The 18,555-nt window shown below is 41.8% G+C and overlaps 1 protein-coding gene across 1 annotated transcript; it reads left to right on the forward strand.

Moving 5' to 3' along the window:
• The first annotated feature begins 411 nt into the window (after window positions 1-411).
• On the forward strand, window positions 412-11,312 carry VMA21 (vacuolar ATPase assembly factor VMA21). The gene is made up of 3 exons (XM_068532986.1): window positions 412-576; window positions 6,433-6,542; window positions 7,110-11,312. The coding sequence occupies exons 1-3, from the start codon at window positions 524-526 to the stop codon at window positions 7,250-7,252; spliced, it is 306 nt and encodes a 101-aa protein (XP_068389087.1). The 5' UTR covers window positions 412-523; the 3' UTR covers window positions 7,253-11,312.
• Window positions 11,313-18,555: the final 7,243 nt, after the last annotated feature.

Raw genomic sequence — 18,555 nt, forward strand, 5'->3', positions numbered from 1 at the left:
GCACTACTTTTTTGTGTTGTTGTTGTCGTCGGAAACTGCTTGGTTGCCTAGCACCCCAGTCGTCTGCCTGGTCTTCCTTCCTCGCAGATCATCTGTTCCAGTCGCCTCGCAACCACAGCTCGGCGACAGGGGCCGGAACGGGGACGAGAAGTGCTCGCGCGCGCTCAGGAGGCGGCCGCAGCACCGCCCTCCCCGGAAGAACATGCTGCGAGGCAAGTCCCGGCTCAACGTGGAGTGGCTGGGGTACTCGCCCGGCCTGCTCCTGGAGCGCAGGCCTCTCTTGGCAGGGCGCACGCCCCGCAGCCCCGGCCGGTAAGTCACGTGAACGCTCGCGACCGCGTCTGCGCCTGCGCCTGCGCCCGGCGTCACCTCGGCGCGCCGCGCCTGCGCGCTGCGGCCCACCGCCCGGCGCTCGCCGGCACTTCCGGCGCGGTCCGCGTCGACCGGTCTCCCGCGGAGCCGATTAAGCGCGGACGCCGGGCCCAGCCCGCCTCTGAGCACCTGCTGCGGGCGTGGCGACGCCATGGAGCGTTTTGATAAAGCGGCGCTGAACGCGGTGCAGCCGTGCGACTTCAGGTAGTCCGGGGCAGGGCCGGGGTCGGGCGGGGGCCTGGAGCACGAGGCGGACCGGCCCTGGCCGGGAGCGGGACAGGAGGGAAGGCCCGGGCCGACCGGGCTGACCTGCGGTGGGTGGGCGTGAGGTCTGGACCCTCGGGGCCGGAGCTGCGGGCTACAGGAGAGAGGGGAAGTGGGTTGGGACTTGCAGCGTCTGCACGCCCGGCCCCTACCCTTCGCTCGGGAGCAAGGGACCCGGGGTCTTGGGGGATAGGTCGGGGGGCCTTCAGCTCCTGTTTCTGGCCTAGCACCACTTCTCGCTGTTGTCTATATTGCGATCTTGCTGTCTGCAGTCTTTTTCCCCGCTGCAGGGTGAGCTCCCTGAGGACAGGAACCTGGCCTTCTCCGTCTCCGTGTCCCCCACAGGGCCTGCATCGTCGGGGCTTAATAAATGTTTGCTGTACGCATGAACGAGTGGAAGGGAGAAAGGGCTCTCCCTGATTTGAGTCTTCTTCACTTGGGGAGTCAGTAGGATGGGGGCTGGTGGCCGAGTAGAGGGAACCTGAGGAGAGAGCGGGTGGTTCTTGATACCTCACGAGGCCAGAGGATGGGGAGGGGTTTAGCCGCCACTCAGTGTGTGCCAGGCTCAGCTTAGGTGCTTTGTTACATACATTATCAGAATTAAGAAAGTGCTTAGTTTCCTGATTTTTAAAAACGATGAAGTTGACTCAGAATAAGTGACTTGCCCAAGATCACACGGTTAGGTCACACAATTAATAAGTGTTGAAGCTGGCAGTTGTCCAAGCCAACTGACTCCAAAGCCCGTGATCTTTGGAGCCCCGTGATCTTTTTCACTCTCACAATGGCAATGTAGGTGTTTGTTTATTTTTTTTATTACTGTCTAGTAGTGACGCTACCAACAGGTATTTTTATTAAGTTCACTTAGAATACAGTATAGCCTTCCTAGACTGATTCTAGTGTTTCCTAATGGAATTTGCAGTGAAATCTACTTGCAGTGGAAGTCTTGCTTGCCATAAAAGGGAACATGGTAAGCTCTATCTGCTTAATGTTTGCTGCAGAAGTTTATATGAAGTGGGTAAACTCTAGATGGTTTTAAGAGTGGGGACACAGTAAGGTTCATCCTGAATTATTTGTTTCGTGTGAGGCCAGTTCTAATTCTGAATGTTCTCATTCTTCATTTCTAACAAGTCTCAGTAACACCCGATCAGACACATAGGAGAAATCAGTTGAATGACATCAGTAGCTTTGTTTTAGAATAAATCACCGGTTATACCCAAGCTGGCAAGCAGAAAATGTCCTATAAACACAAGAGGAAGTTTGAAAACTAGTTTTCAAAAGTTTGTATGCTTAACTTTGTACTTAGTCCTATATTTGTGAGACTGAAAGTCAAATTTTTGGAGCTTAAGGTAAAGAGAGAGGTGAGAAGGAGTTGGAGATAAGCTACAGATTGTTACGATATGCTATGTGTAGAGTGCCTGGGGCTAGAAATTAACATGCAGAAAAGATTCTGTTCGCGTGGTAGGATCATAAGTGATTTTGTGTGCTTTAAAACAGTTTTATGGTATTATATCATCTTTTCTATAGTAAACCTTTCTCAAAGCCAGGCCAGATAATAGATATTCAAGAGATGATCTAAAGAACAGGAGAACCGGTTAACCTTCCCTTTCTCTAGGTTCTCAAGCTTTGTTTCTTTATCAGGTTAGATGATCTGAATTTTGCACACCAAAAACACATGCTTTATTTTATTTTATTTAAGTATTTATTTTTTCACACACACACACACACACACACACTGTATTTTATTTTTACAAGAGATAAATAGACTGACACCAAGCATTGTACATGGATGACCACAACAAAAGCAACAATGATTGCAATTACCAAACATGAAACACACTCATACTACGTCATAATATTGACATTCAGTCCAATAATCCTCCACTGTAACAGCTCCTTTACTTTGCAGTGAAAATTGATTTGTATATTTTTTGCCTCTGAGTCCTTGTGGGATTTTTTTTTATTCAAACAGAAAGTCACAAAAATAATCATCCTCATCAGTTCACTCAGTCCCATGTAATTAATGTTTTTTTTCATCTTGATCTTTTGTTAGCACTTTTATGAATTCATCAGTTTTCCATTAGAGTTCTGAAAATGCTTATTCATTCAGTTCAGCAGTATAGTTAGTTACCAGAAACCTGTACTTGTCAGAGTCTTTTCCATGAATTCCTTGAAGATGAAACCCTTTTATAGGAACATTTTTGCAAAAGCATCAGAGTACACCCAGAACTGTCTGTAATGACAAAAGACTTAAAAATGACCACGGTTAAAGATTTGATGAAAGTTCATAATGCAATTGACAAGGAAATTTAGTTACTTCTGAGATATACATTTTAAAGTAATAACTAGAATTATGATTTACAACATTATACAAGAACATATAAGATTTTTAGAAATTTCATGTAATGTCTGAAACATTTATATTAACATATTTCCATACAAATAACCCAAAGGAAGTTTAGTATTAGTTGTTTTTTTTGTTTGTTTGTTTGTTTATACTGCAGGTTCTTATTAGTCATCAATTTTATACACATCAGTGTATACATGTCAATCCCAATCCCCCAATTCAGCACACCACCATCCCCACCCCACCGCGGTTTTCCCCCCTTGGTGTCCATATGAAAAACACATACTTTAACTCCCCAAAGAAACACCATGAAGGCCAAGTTTTTTGTTGGGGTCCACAAAAGAATTGGCCAAATACCGACTTTATGTATGTATGTATGTATGTATTTTTTATACAATTTTTAAAGGGTTACACTCCATACATAGTTATTACAAAATATTGGCTACATTCCCCGTGTTGTACAATACATCCTTGTAGCCTATCTACACAATAGTTTGTACCTCCCACTCCCCTTCCCCTGTATTGCGCCTCCCACCCTCCCCACTGGTAACCACTAGTTTGTTCTGTATATCTGTGAATCTGCCTCTTTTTTGTTATTTTCACTAGTGTGTTGTATTTTTTAGATTCCACGTGTAAGTGGTATCATACAGTCTCTGACTTATTTCACTTAGCATAATGCCTTCCAAGTCCATCCACGTTGCTGCAAATGGCAAAATTTCGTTCTTTATGGCTGAGTAGTGTTCCATTATACGTATGTATTGGTATGTTTGTGTCTGTGTGTGTGTGTATACATATATATATCGTATCTCCTTTGTCCATTCATCTGTTGATGGATACTTAGGTTGCTTCTGTATCTTGGTAATTGTAAATAATGCTGCTGTGAACATTGGGGTGCATGTATCTTTTCAAATTAGTGTTTTTGTTTTCTTTGGATATGACTTTTTGTATTTTTTTATATAGAACTCCTGCAGACACTCATATTATTCATGAACATTACACAATAAATTTTTCTAAAATTTTTCTGTTAGGAAACAGTGTAAGGGAGCTTATGTATGTTAGATGAGAATGTATAGCTCAGTGATCACCAAAGTGGGATGTATTAAAAGATGATTCATTGAAGTATGGAAAGAAAATAGTAGAATTTCTGCATAAATTAAAATTTTTTTAACCTTATCCTTTTTAGTGTCTGTTTTTGCATGTGTTTTATATTTTAAAGAATGCATGAGTAATATGTGTATAGATAATTTATTTTAAAAATCATTATGCCTGTATGGGGGTATGTGCTCAAAACTTTTATTTAATGATGGATTGCACAGTCAAAAAAGTTTGTAGACCACTGGTATAAACGTGAAATGTTCCCTTCCTTTGTGGCCTGCCAGAAGCCTCTCCTGTAATGGTATACACAATTATAAGAACTCCTTTGCCTGGATTGTCTAGGGGTACAGAGGAATGTGCAGGACTGGCTAGGACACAAGCTATCATGTTAAGTGCTGTAACAACAGGCATGAACTAAGTGTGGTTGGATCCCAGAGCGATGAATCGTTCCAGCTGGCATAATCAGGAAAGGTGCCTAGAAGAGAGGTTATTCTGGGGGGACCTTGAAGGCTGGGCTGTATTCTTCCTAGAGATATAGATAAAAACGAACCTCTTGCTGAGTATTACCAGAAAGAATTAAGTTCAAGTGTTGACTACGAGCATAAAGTTAGACGTGTGTTAAGGTTGTAGGGGAGCAGCACTTGCCACCCCGAAGTGTCTCTTTGGTGTGCAGATTATTTCAAACTGAAAACAGTCAAGGCCCAAAAGACTCAGGAAGAAACGTTGACCTTCCCCTTAATTGCCTACAAAACTTTAGATAGAGGGCCTGTTCCTGGAAGAGAGCTATCACCAGAGATACCTGCAAAGAATATGGGCCAGGTGTGGGGGAAATGGGGCATAGAGACCGGAGTCCACTTTGTGTCCCATAGACTGCATGGCCTAGCAAACACTTGTTTACCAAACATTTGCTTTGCCATCTTCATGTGAATTGCCTTCTTCCCCTTTGAAGTCCCCAACCCCTACCCGCAACATCCTCTTTTGTCTTTAGCTGAAGATGGTATTTAAGGCGAGGGTTTCGGCCATTTTGGCGAGTTACTCAGTTCTCCTGGGTCTCTTCCACGTATACATGTTACTCAACTTTGATTTTTCTCCTGTTAATATGTCTCATGTCAATTTAATTCTTAGAACAGCCGGAAGAACCCAGGAGGGTAGAGGAAAATTTCTTCCTCCCTGACAAGGTAGCGTGAGGATGGTTAGATTTAAGGACTTTATCTAAAGGTTAAAAGCCGTAGGGCTTACTGCGTTTAAACGTAATGTGTGAGGTGGTATGTTTGAGGTATGTGTGTGTCCAGGGTTGCTGGAAGCTTACTGCGGCTTCACTGTCAGTGTGCTGCTCATTTGTGACAGTGCATTAGGACAAATGCTGACGTATATCTACTTATCAGTAAAACAACATTAAGGAATATTTGAAAGTGGGGAAATAACTTTATTATTGTGTATTAATCTGGAGTCCTTTTTCATGTGCACACATTTTTAACATAATTGGAATAGTATACATCAGGGGTTGGCAAAGTTTTTCTGGAAAGGGCCAGTTAGTAAATATTTTAGGTTTTGAGGGCCATGTGGTCTGGCGCCACCACTAAGCTCTGCCTCTGTAGCTCCATGAAGTCTTAGGTGATGCATAGACAAGCGGGTGTGGCTATAATGTTTACATTGCTAATGTTTTAAGTAACAGTTTATCTGACTTGTTTTTCTTTAAGCATATAATTTTAAAAGCTTAATTGCATTCTTCAGAATCATTTTATTGTATTCTGGAACAAAACTTTTCCCATTGCAATATTTCCATTGATTTTAAAATAGTCTGGAAGAATAGAATTCACTGAACGAAAAGCGTTTTGATATCAAACTTTTAATGCATCCATGTTGTGAAGGCCGTCTAAGTTGTACTCTAGCTATTTAATTACAAAGAAATTTGAGTAAGTTTCCTTCAGCTGCATTCAGATTGTTCTAGGCTCCTATTTCTTTGGAGATTCTCAAACCTTGTCTGTACTGTATTCAGCTAGCCACTGATAGGATGCTTTGTGAAGGGACGTTCATTAGTTGTTTTCTGTGTATCTTCTCCCTTGCTACCTCCACTGTGAATTCTGTAAATCGTGTACATTTACATAGCACTTGGGAGATTACAGACCACTTTTTTGCACTTTATGCTTCCTTTCACACTGGAGCTGCTGCTGGATTTCTAGGATCTTCTAATTTTGAGCCCCTGGCACTGCCCCTTCTTCCTCTCGCCACTGCTTCCAAGGCAGGGGCAGTGTTCCCAGCATCTTTTCTGTGGGTATTTATAGCATTTATGGACACAAGAGTAGTTGGAAATGGCTGTGCAGGCTCTGATTTTCTCTTTGTTTACTTTATTCCAGAAATGAAAGTTCATTAGCATCCACTCTGAAGACGCTCCTGTTCTTCACAGCTTTAATGATCACTGTACCTATTGGGTTATATTTCACGACTAAATCTTATGTTTTTGAAGGTAATCCTAGACCATAAAACAAGACATTTTCTCCCTTAACTATATTTGAGATTCTGTGCTTTTATGACTTCTTTATATCTTTAAACTGGGTATTCTTAATTTTGCTTCTTCTGTTTTGCTTTTCAAAAATCACGTTGCATGAAATGAACTTTCATCACTCGGTTATTTCCGTTTGACGTCATATTTACTTACGGTTTTCTGTGGAATAGCTTGCAGATCCTTTCTTTTAACAGCCCTTTGAGAGCAAGAGTTGCCTGACATGGAAGGAGGAATTTGGGGGAATGTACCTTTGGTGGAAGACATTGGAAGGAAGAGAAAATAAAGCTCCCTTTTTTAATGTCAGAGTCCTTAGATGAAGTGATCAATTGTGGTTTTCATTCAAAATAATGTTCTTCTTGTGTAGAAGGTATTCAAATCTTTAAGTGAATACTTGATTTATCACTGTGCAAAGCATTCCTTTTTAATTGTCTGACTAGTTAAATATACAGCTAATAAAAATTAGTATGCTTTGTTTTTTGTATTTTGATACATTTTGGAATAAAATGGAAACTTTTTTTCTCTCGATAGGCGCCTTTGGGATGTCCAATAGGGACAGCTATTTTTATGCTGCTATTGTTGCAGTGGTCGCCGTCCACGTGGTGCTGGCCCTCTTTGTTTATGTGGCCTGGAATGAAGGTTCACGGCAGTGGCGTGAAGGCAAACAGGATTAAAGTGAACATCACCTTTTGATAGCATTAAATTGATTTTTTTTAAATGGTAAATGCGTCTGGGGTATTGATGATTTTAATAAAGTTGAAAGAACATGTTAAAATCAATCTTATGGAATCACGTTTGACTAGGATAAATTTTGATCCTTCTAAAACAGTGGTTTGTATCATCAGTTTTAACTGTATGAGCCTCTCATTTGCAAATGAGAATTTGGAAAAGTTAAATTGGTTACAAATAAGTATGTGAAATTAGTTACACATTATTCTGGGAAGAATTTGATTATCTTACAACAAAACAATATTTTATAGCATTTCGTCTTTTGGTTGGCTTTGAGTTTTACTCCTCTGGATATATTCAGATGTACATAGTGGAGCAAATCTAAACTTTATTTTTCGCTGGAACACTTTTCCTAACTATCATGAAAATACCAGGTCATTGGATTTGGGGTTGTAAATGCGTATTGGAAATTGCTTAAATTGTGGACACTGGAATTAATCTGAATGTCACTGAGAAATTTTGCATAAAGTGTAATCCCTCGTCAATAGAAATCTTTCATTACATTATTTCATGGGGAAACTAGGCTGACTCACACCCATTCATGTAAAAGGACTGGGTTTATTGAAGAATGCAGGCAGCAAAGCAAAGAGAGCTACCTGCCTAGGCACCCAGCCTACTCCCTAAAGGCCCCTTGCAGGCCAGCCTCCTGCTTTCGGACAAACTCTGTAACAATCTGCTTTGCTCTGGTCATTCAACAATGAACTTACGCTTTAATTACAAGGTTGTGTAAACTCCCTTTAAATTTCTTTTTCCTACTTTTTAATAATGTATATGAATGAATTTACATTTAAACGTGTTGATTTTTGCATACTTAGGGAGTGTAAAAAATCCTGAAAATAGATTATTTTTATCATCCAGGAAGTATTCTTGGAATTTCTAGTCTAGTCTTTTAAATCAGTGCCGTTATATCCCAGATACATCGATAGATAATGTATCTAAGTTAGATAATCCTTGAGGTCCTTTCTGATAGAAAAAGACCCTGTGGTTTTACTTTCGTATCCTTGGTCTGTGTTCTTTCTAGCCAGTTGGTACTTACTTGTGTGCAATCTAAAAACACACCCCCAAAAAGTGCATATTAAAACAGGAAGAAAATTTAAATTCCCTGTAATGTTGCCACCTGGAGATATCCACTATTTTGGTTTACATCCTGTGTGCATTTCTTAATGCTAGTTTGATACTAAAAGTTTGGTTTAAGTTCAAATTCTGCCAATTTTACCTGGCGGCTATTTGCATTTTTTCAGATGAGTGATTATTGGCCGTTTTCTTAAAAAGCACATTCTACCTTTACTCTTTTTTTTTTTTTTTAAATAGTAATAGCTTTCATTTATTGAGTCTTTTTTTTAAACATCTTTATTGGAGTATAATTGCTTTACAGTGGTGTGTTAGTTTCTGCTTTATAACAAAGTGAATCAGTTATACATATGTCCCCATATCTCTTCCCTCTTGCATCTCCCTCCCTCCCACCCTCCCTATCCCACCCCTCTAGGTGGTCATAAAGCACCAAGCTGATCTCCCTGTGCTATGCGGCTGCTTCCCACTAGCTAGCTATTTTACGTTTGGTAGTATATATATGTCCATGCCACTGTCTCACTTTGTCCCAGCTTACCCTTCCCCCTCCCCGTATCCTCAAGTCCATTCTCTAGTAGGTTACTCTTTTAACTAGATATCTCATTGTACAAATTTCCTGTCATTGATAATCCCTAATACATTGGCCCTTGCTGTGAGTGTTTGCCATTACTGATTTTGTTTGTTCACCCCTACTTTTGATGTTGTGGAACTGGACTAAAGGAGTAGAGAGGTAGTTAGGCATAAAAGCAGAGAAGGCATTTGTGTTTATTTAATTGTTGAGAAGAAATAAAAGATGATTACTGTAGGACAATTTTTTATTCTTGCTTATAGTTAAATGTTATCTAGAGCTTAAATGTCTTAAGTAGTTATTCTAAATGTATTCCTAAAAAGACTACAGTTTTGGTATAAAATTGTACAAATTTAATATGAAATTGTAGGATACTCCCGATTGAGTCTAGTGTACTGTATGGTAGATTTCTAGATGGTCCCCTCTTTAGATGCCTTGTTGTACTTAGAATTTGTCCACCTAATTTCTTTTTCTATAATGTCAAGGTTTTTCTTGTACTTTTGGGATCTTATGCTATTTGTAAAACGTTAATGTCCAGTGTTGGATTGTTTTGTTTGATTTCAGACATTTGCTGAGTAGATAACATGGGTGTGTTTCTGCAAGTATTTAAACCGGGGATTCATGCAAAAACAGATGGAATTTCCTCTTGGAAAAGGTACCCAGCATTTGAAAGTTAGAATCGGGTGCTAAGGTTGATGTTTGGGGTTATTACAATATAGACTTGTTTTCACACCAGTTAATATTTTCTTAGGGTTTTAACTGTTAACTGAGTAGTTTGCTGCTGTTGAAATAACATGGCATTTGACAAATAGATTTATTTTTCAAGATGTCTCCGTGATTTCCTCTTGTACAATGTATATACTTCAGGATGTATAGAAAGGAAAGCTACAATTGAGCCCTTATATAAATGTTATAAGGTAGGAATATGTTCACTGTTGTTTGAAAACTGATTGTAAGAATAACCTCAATTAGGGAGTGTAACTTGAAGTGTCAGTACGGGCTACTGATTTAACACATGACCTTCTTCACCTCACCTCCCATTTTGCCCCCCAGAATATAATCTTTATTCTCATTGTGCTAAAAAATGAAAAGTCTGCTGTAGAATGCATCTGATGTCATTAGCTCTTCAAGTGGATACCATTTTACATGTGACAGCAGAATTCAGTTTTGAATTGCTGAAGAAATTTAAACCCTCCATAAAAAAGAAAAAAAAAAACCAACCTGTGTTTCATGGGAATCTAACAGAAATATACTGTAAGATTATTTTCATCATAAAGATCTCATCAGCTTTGCCCAAAAAGCAACTGCTTGACTTGTTTGGTGTTTATTTTCTGTTTTTGTATAAATTTTATATATACAGCTAGAGTACCCAAGGAGACCAGTAAAAACAGTTAAACAGATAGGGTGTACCCAAGGAAAGATGAAAGCTGAAGGTACATGAGACAAAGAATTTATATCCTGTTTTAAATGTATCTAGTGTATATTTCTTGTCTCCAGACAAGTTCACGTCTATTGTTTTATTTATGCTCAAGTGAAGTTGTAGATTGTTGGTAGGCCGTTTTAGAAATGGGTTGTCTGTGGTACAAGTGGATTCACGCAGCCTCTGCTCTTCCATTTAAGATAGGGTTTGCAAGAGCTGGCCTGAAGCAGCACACTCACAACTTGACAGGATTTCTTTTTCCTTTTTGTAGGGGGGAGGGTCACCTGAGAAAATAAATTATTTTCAGGGACTTTGGGAACCTAACGGTAAATATTACATGTAACCTGTGAACAGATTAAGCCTTTATATATTCATTAAAGTACTCTGGAATTCCTCAACTTACCATCACTCCTGGCCACACTTTCCATGCCTGTTTTGTTGCTACGTGTGCTTGAAAGTAATATCTGCGTTCCTTTGAAGATGTTCTATAGGTCATATTTGTCAGTTACAGACTAGTCTTCCTTTTTCTCAAGTTCAGTGAAATCTCACTGAACAGTAATAATAGCAATAGCTAACATCTGCACAGCACCTTACAGTTTGCAGAAAACGTTCACATTTTCTCGTTTTTTTTGCATAGTGAACCTGTTATGAGATTTCTCTTGACCTTGATGCTAAAAGTGTTAGAATCTTTGAAGTCGCTAGAGTCACTGAATATGCTGTAGTCTTGAATAGCGCCCTGACAAGGGGCAGATTTTAGATGCGCTACCTTGAAAGCTGCGTGTAATTATCAAAATGGGGGGCTTGAGGTCTTTACCCACTTGAATCGGATTAACTTTTGTGAGTGATGTTTTTCTAACTGTTATCTGGATGAATTTTGTATTCATTATATTCTAACCTGTAACTTGTGTAAATTTACCGTCTGTTGTCATTAAAAAAGTGTTCGTAATTACGCTTTGATGTCTCCTGGTTAAATTAATAGTTAAGTTTATTAACCTCTTCATTGTTTTTACATTTGTTTGCCTCTCTGTTTATACCGTATAGAATCTGAATAGAGCTGTCAAGGGTAAGCTTTTATGCAGTAAATGTAGGCCGGAGATGCTCAAATGGGTGGGGGCTGTGAGGGATGTTGAGACTGGAAGGGCCGTGCTGGGCCCGTCAGAATTGGTATAGGTAGCAGTGGGGAAAAGAAAGCAGCTCCTTGCCTTGTGCCTTAAAAAAAAAAAATCATTTGGGGGCGAATGGGCTTCAAATACCACTGAAGGAGTGAGGGTGGGAAATACCTGTGGCTAATTAAAGACAGGGATAGTCAGTTCCTGGCAATGTCCAGCACGCCACTCCCTCATGGCAGTGCCCTGTTTCCTCTGTCCTCTAGGCCACTTGTGGATTGTACAGTTGACCCTTGAACAACACGGGTTTGAACTGCATGGGTCCACTTATTTACGGATTTTCTCAGTAGTGAATACTACAGCGCTACACAATCTGGTCGGTTGAAGCTGCAGATGGGGAGTGTGGAGTTAGAGGATTTCCCACTGTGGGGAGGGTCGGTGTCCCTAATCCCCGCTGGTTCAAGGGTCAGCTGTACTCATTCCAGCTCCTTGCTGCACTTTGGAGGGTTCCAGCTAGTTCTCATTAATAAATAATATCCACTCCAAAAAAAGATTTGAGACATCTTAGTATCAAAATGTACAGGCTACGTACAATTGTATTTATATACAAAAGTACAGATTGTAAAATGTCCGGGGAGCTCAGGAGACAGGTAATGACAATGCAGAAACCACTGGAGTCACCTCGTGGGATTGAGTGCCCAGACCTAACCCAAACCTGAGTCAGAACCTCGGGGTGGTGGGGCCTGGAAATACATATTTATAACAGGTTGTGCTCTGATGTAGCCGGTTTGAGAACCACTGCTAGAGATGGAGAATTATACATGGATATTTTTAATGCTGGACTTGAAGATGTTTGTATAAAGCAGGCCTGAAATGGCAGGCACTTTATTAGGCAAAGGTAGAATCCTGTGTAATGCTATATTGAAGGTTTAGTTTAAAATCAAAATTTACGGGCTCCTTGACCATCCATATTGACTTTGCTTCACTATTAATGAACTATGTTAACCGAAAACTGTAGTACAGGAAACAGCCCACTTGGAGACAGCTTAGGTGTGCCAAGAAATGGCCACTGCTGCTCCTCTGATGCCTTCACCTTATTTGGAATCCTCACCGCTGTGGTCTTTGGAGAGAGGCAAAACCTAACCCAGGAGTTCAAGTGAATTTGGTCTGAACAGTAAAGGAAGTAGTGGAGAAAACCAGGAGGGTTTCCTAGGCATATCTGCTCCATTAATAGTATGACTCCCCTGCCCCCAAATAGTTTTCCTCGCATCGCTGACATCTTTCCACTTCATTTCACGCACACCCTGCTGTTTTGCCCATTAAAGATGCATTTAGGTTAATCCTCATAGAAAATACAGGATTTGGGTGGAGAGCAGCTCACATCCTGGCGACTCAGTTGCTGCGTCCCTTCAAAGGAGCATCGCGCTACCCTGAGGGAATGCATGCTAGAGATGAAACTCCCTGTATCCTTTTGCTTCTCACCATCTTCCCTGCCTGTGTCTGGACCAGCTTCACTCCTCTAACTGCTCCTGTAGTCATTTCGCCACAAAGCAGCTAGAAGGTTTCTTCCTTTAAGAATCTTCGATCGATCGGGCATGCCATACCTCTGCTCAGAATCCTCCAAATAGCTCCCAGTCTCCCTCAGAGTGATATCCCGGCTCCATGCACAGCCTACAAGCGAGGCCTCCTCCCTTTGTTTCATTCGCTCCCCCTTGCTCAGCACTGGGCAGCCTGCTTTCCCTTCCCCAGATCTCCCATGCCCACTCCCGCCGCACAGCTTTGCATCGGCTCTTCCCTCTCCCTTAGATCTTCCCTCTCCCCTGGCTCCTTCTCACCCTTCAGGTCTCAACTCTCAAGTCACCTCCCCAGAGAGGCCTCCTAATCGAAAGTCGCAAGTCCCACATCACTCTCATAACACAGAACATTGATTGAAATGATCTTATTTGTTTATTATCTCCCTCCCTCCATGAAAGCATAAGCTCAGGAGAGTAGGCACTGTCTTATTCACCACTGAATCCCCAGGGTCTAGCACTGGTTTTAATAAGGATGTTCTTGGTTAACTGCAAGTAACAGAAAATGCTGTTCAAACGATGCAAAAGGCCAGAGATGGGGCTAATCCATTGGCACAGTTAATCAGGGTGCCTGCTCCATTTCTCTGCGATTCTCTCTGCGTGTCCTTCTCAGTGTGTTGGTAACATCCTCAGGCTTCCCTCCCTCATGAGGACAAAGTGACTGCAGCCATTCCTGGGCTTCATCAGCACACCACAGACAGTCATCCAACCACCGAACAACCCCCCTGGGCTTTACTCTGGAGTAACTCAGTTGATGTGCCCACCAGTGAAACAATCACTTTGGCCACGCAGTGCCAAGCATTGGTGGGTTTATGCCTGGACAAGTGCCCAGTCCCAAACCAGTCACTTGGGGGTTATACTGGTTAACTCAGGGCACTCAATGCCCACCCCTGGGGGAGGGGTTAGATGCTGGTAAGGCTCCCAGCAATGTTTGCTGCAGGGCTCAACTGATTTGTTAACTGGATGAGGCAATGTATATACACGTATATGTACAATATATACACAGTATATACACGTATATGTACAATAGATTCGGATATGGCTGCGGGCGTGGATATGGATATGGCTGTGGATACGGACGTACACATAGATATGAATGGAGGTGTGAGAGGCATGCACTTGGGGGGCAGGGCAGGGCAGGGCCTGGGGTGGGACCATCTTCCAGAGGACTTTACAACTGCATGAGGGCTTGGCCCTAGTAGGTGGCAAGATACCAATACAGTCCCTCTACGAAATTTGGTCAGCTCTGCCTCGGGAAGAAGGCTGAAACAGTTGGAGGGTCATCAAATTCTTTCTCCCATCGGTATCTGTGGCTCTCTGTTTCCAGGGTCTGCACTCTGCTCTGAAGCCCTAAAACACACCCTCTTTCTCAATCACTCCCCACTCCCACCCTTCAGCACTGCGTCTGTGTTTCTTCGGAAACACAGGTACACATAGGGGGCGTGCTTTATGCCTGCACACGAGCAAAGTGTGTGGGTGTGCTGGATGTGCTCTTCGTGGCTATGGCACCAGGATTTTCCTGTTCAACGAATTCTCATGGAAGGTAGCAATTGCAGTTGTTCAGCTGGGATCCCGCTGAAGACATGTCCCAAAGACAACAGTGGCGAGAGGTGGCCAGACATCCCGGTGCAGGAATACTCTCCAGTGCTGTACTCTGTGATTCTGCAATTATCGGTAACGTCATCAAGTTCAGCTCTGGCCCGTTAACATGCACAAAAGCAGAAAGAATGAGAGTAGAAACAGAATCTGATTTTCTCAGCTATGTGCAAACTATACAAATATGTATTTTAAAGAAAAACGTATGTGGCATAGCCAGACTTTGTTATTTTAAAAAGACTCACAATAGAAAATGAAAATGTTTTGGGGCTGTGAAAAATGAAGTCTGTTCACATTTCTATATTCCCTTTCTTTCCGAAAAAAATTGGATGTAGGACAGATTGAGAGCGCTGTGCCTTTTTTCCTAGTATTTCTGCTGCTCTTATAGCTAGAGACACATTTCTCATCCTCCACTCTTTGCTCACTCTTCCCTCCCAGCCCACCTTGAACCAACTAGAATTTAAGATTAATAAAGTCGAGTGATCAAGAAAATAAATTAAAAACAAAAAAGGTGAGTGGGAAAGGAATAGAAAGCTCAGTAAAATGGAATGAGCAAGAGAAGTTAAATGAGTTCTTCTGACTGACTTGGCAAAAAGGGCTGGTGGGTAAGGCCCCCGTGGAAGGCAGAATTGTAAGATACCCCCAAGAGCCCCATTCCCTATATACATGCTTGTACAGTCCCTTCCCCTTGAATATGGATGAAACCTGTGAATATGATGGGAGAGTAGCTCCCTTGATTTGGTTACTGTATTAGTTTGCTCAGGCTACCATAACAAGGTACCACAGACTGGGCAGCTTAAACAATTGGAAATGTATCTTTTCGCAGTTCTGGAGGCTAGAAGGCAGAGATCCAGGTGTTGGCAGGGTTGGTTCCCTCTGAGACCTCTCTCCTTGACTTGTAGATGGCTGTCTTCACATGGTCTTCCTTCGGTGGGTGTCTGTGTCCCGGTCTCTTCTTACAAGGACACCAGCCATATTGGATTAGAGCCTGTCCTATTGACCTCATTTTAACTTAATTATCTCTTTAAAAACCCTATCTCCAAATACAGTCACATTCTGAGGTACTGGGGGTTAAGACTTCAACATTTGAATTTTGGGGGAACACATTTCAGCCCGTAACAATTATGCTGTATCTGTGGTGGGCAGAATAATGACTCCCCCAAAATGTTCACACGTTTATCCCTGGAACCTGTGAGTATGTTACCAGACCTGGCAATGGTGAGTTAAAAGGTGAAGATGAAACGAAGGTTGCTATTTAGCTGACCTTAAGAGGAGGAGAGTATCGTGGATTATCTGGGTGGGCCCAATGCTATCACACAGGCACCCCAAAGATATATTCACTTACTAAGTCCTAGAATCTGTGAATGGCAAAAGAGTGGATCTTACCTTGTATGAGGAAAGATGTGATTAAATTTAGGATCTTGAGAGGGGGAGTTTATCTGGATTTATCCTGGTGGGATAATCTTTGCTAATCCCTGATAACCTAAATGCAATCTCATGTATCCTTATAAGAGGGAGGCAGAGGGAGTTTGAAACAGACCCACACAGGGGAGAAAGCCATGTGAAGACAGGGGCAGAGGCTGGAGTGATGAGGCCACAAGCCAAGGAAGCCTGCAGCCACCAGAAGCTGGAAGAGGCTTCTCAGAACACCAACCGCCCAGTGGCGAGCTTAAGAGAGTTCAAGGGGAGCTTCACTGTTTGCTTCTCAACGGGCCTGACTCCCACCCCCAGTGTCTGCCTGGGCGAGCTCTAGTGTTCCATGCATTTCCACGCAGGCAGATAGCACAGCAACCAATTTTGCTCACACTCTGTTTGCCCAGTGCCCTCCCCTATGCCTGACACAGAATAGTTGTCCAGTGCATATGTTGGGTGAATGAATGTCATTCCGTATTATGTGCCTTGTAAGAATTCTTTCCAGTGAGTTTGACTTTTATATATGCTTTCCGTTTCCTTGAGTCCCTGAGGCATCTGGATCTGCCATGGAGGGAGAGTCCTGGGGGCAGGTGCAGCCCTGCGAAGAATTAGGCCTCATATCTGCCCTCAACACAGTGTTTGCTACAGAATGCACATTATTCGTATTTGATATCGTTCGAACACATGGTTCTTCGTATGTCAGAGATAGATGTAGTTTTCATTCTAGAAGGTGTGTGTGCTTTCTGTTAACGCAGTGGGCTTTAAAAGTTTAATTTGTGGCAGTTCCATAACGATAAGTGATCGATAAGTGATAATGCTGTTTCGGCATGACCCCTCTAACCAGAAATGACAGATGTTTTAATCATCACATTCAGCTCAAGGAACAAGCTTCCTGAATCCTGATCACACATTAAAATGTATTTAATTGTTTTAACAAAATAAGCATTGGTATGTTGAATCTTTAATTATTTGCATTATGAATATGCCATGCGGTTGTGGATGCTTGAAGAGACCTTCTCTCTGTACTAAATATCAACTTCTTTGGGGTAAAGTCATGATCTTTCATGTTCCAAAGAATGTTTAGTGAATTTTCTGAGAATCTATCCGACTGCCCCTTGTAAACTGGCCCAATGGTACACTCGGTGTAAGCAATGAACCCACACCCAAAGTCCGTAGTTTACATTAGGGTTCACTCTTGGTGTTGTACATTCTATCGTTTTGGACAAACGTATAATGACGAGTATCCACTATTATCGTACAGAATAGTTTCACTGCCTTAAAACCACCCCTGTACTCTACCTATTCATCCTTCCTCCCTCTGCCCCCCTGACCCCAACCCCTGGCAACCACTGATCTTTTAACTATCTGCATAGTTTTGCCTTTTCCAGAATGTTATATAGTTGGAATGGTACATTATATAGCCTTTTCAAATTGGCTTCTTTCACTTAGCAATATGCATTGAAGGGTCCTGCATGTCTTCTCATGGCTTGAAAACTCATTTTTTTTAATGCTAAATAATATTCCATTGTCTGGATGGACCACAGCTTGTGCATTCACCCACTGAAGGACATCCTGGTTGCTTCCAAGTTTTGCCAATTATGAATAAGGCTGCTATAAACGTGTGTGCGTGTTTTGCGTGGAGTTCAGTTTTCAGCGCCTTTGGGTAAATACAAAGGTGTGTGATTGCTGGATTGTATGGTAAGAGTATGTTTAGTTTTGTAAGAAACTGTCTTCCAGAGTGGCTGTACCATTTTGCACTTCCACCAGCAATGAATGAAAATTCCTGTTCCTCCACATTCTCCCTAGCATTTGGTGTTGTCCGTGTTTTAGATTTTGGCCCTTCTAATAAGGGTGCGGTGGTATCTCGTTGTTGTTTTAGTTTGCAATTCCCTAATGACATATGATATTGAGCTTTCCATGTGTTTGTTTTTTGCTTGTATATCTTCTTTAGTGAGGTGTTAAGGCACATCTTTATAACAAATGCTTTAATAAAGATAAAAAACCTGACAAACTTTTCAAACCCTTTTTTTAAAGTCATCTTGTTCGTTTCGCTGTTGCTTCACATTACCAGTAATAAGAAACAGTTTGTAAAATCTAAAGTCTACTAACTAAATATATACAGTTGACTCTTGAGCAACGTGAGGGTTAACCCATGGACCATGCAGTAATGTAATGTCTACTAGTGAAGAATATTTGTGCGTAAGTGGACCTGTGCAGTTCAAACGTGCGTCGTTCAAGGGTCAACTGTGTAAATTAAGAATGCCCGATTTGGGGGAGGTGCATTGGTCAAGGAGACAGAAGATCTGAGTTCTGGTTCCTTCTTGCCACCAAATGTTTCAATTTAAGCAAGTCACTTCCCTTTCTGAATCTCAGTGTCTTCTGTAAAGTAAGGGTGATGTCTAAGATTCAACGACGGCTTTCTTTTTCTTTTGTATTTTAAGTCAGTCACTATAATGGCCCCTGTCAATATAGAGACATCTGAGCCCCTTGATCGCCTCATGGTAAA

Source organism: Eschrichtius robustus, chromosome X (assembly GCF_028021215.1).
Source record: "Eschrichtius robustus isolate mEscRob2 chromosome X, mEscRob2.pri, whole genome shotgun sequence".
Classification (NCBI taxonomy): domain Eukaryota; kingdom Metazoa; phylum Chordata; class Mammalia; order Artiodactyla; family Eschrichtiidae; genus Eschrichtius; species Eschrichtius robustus.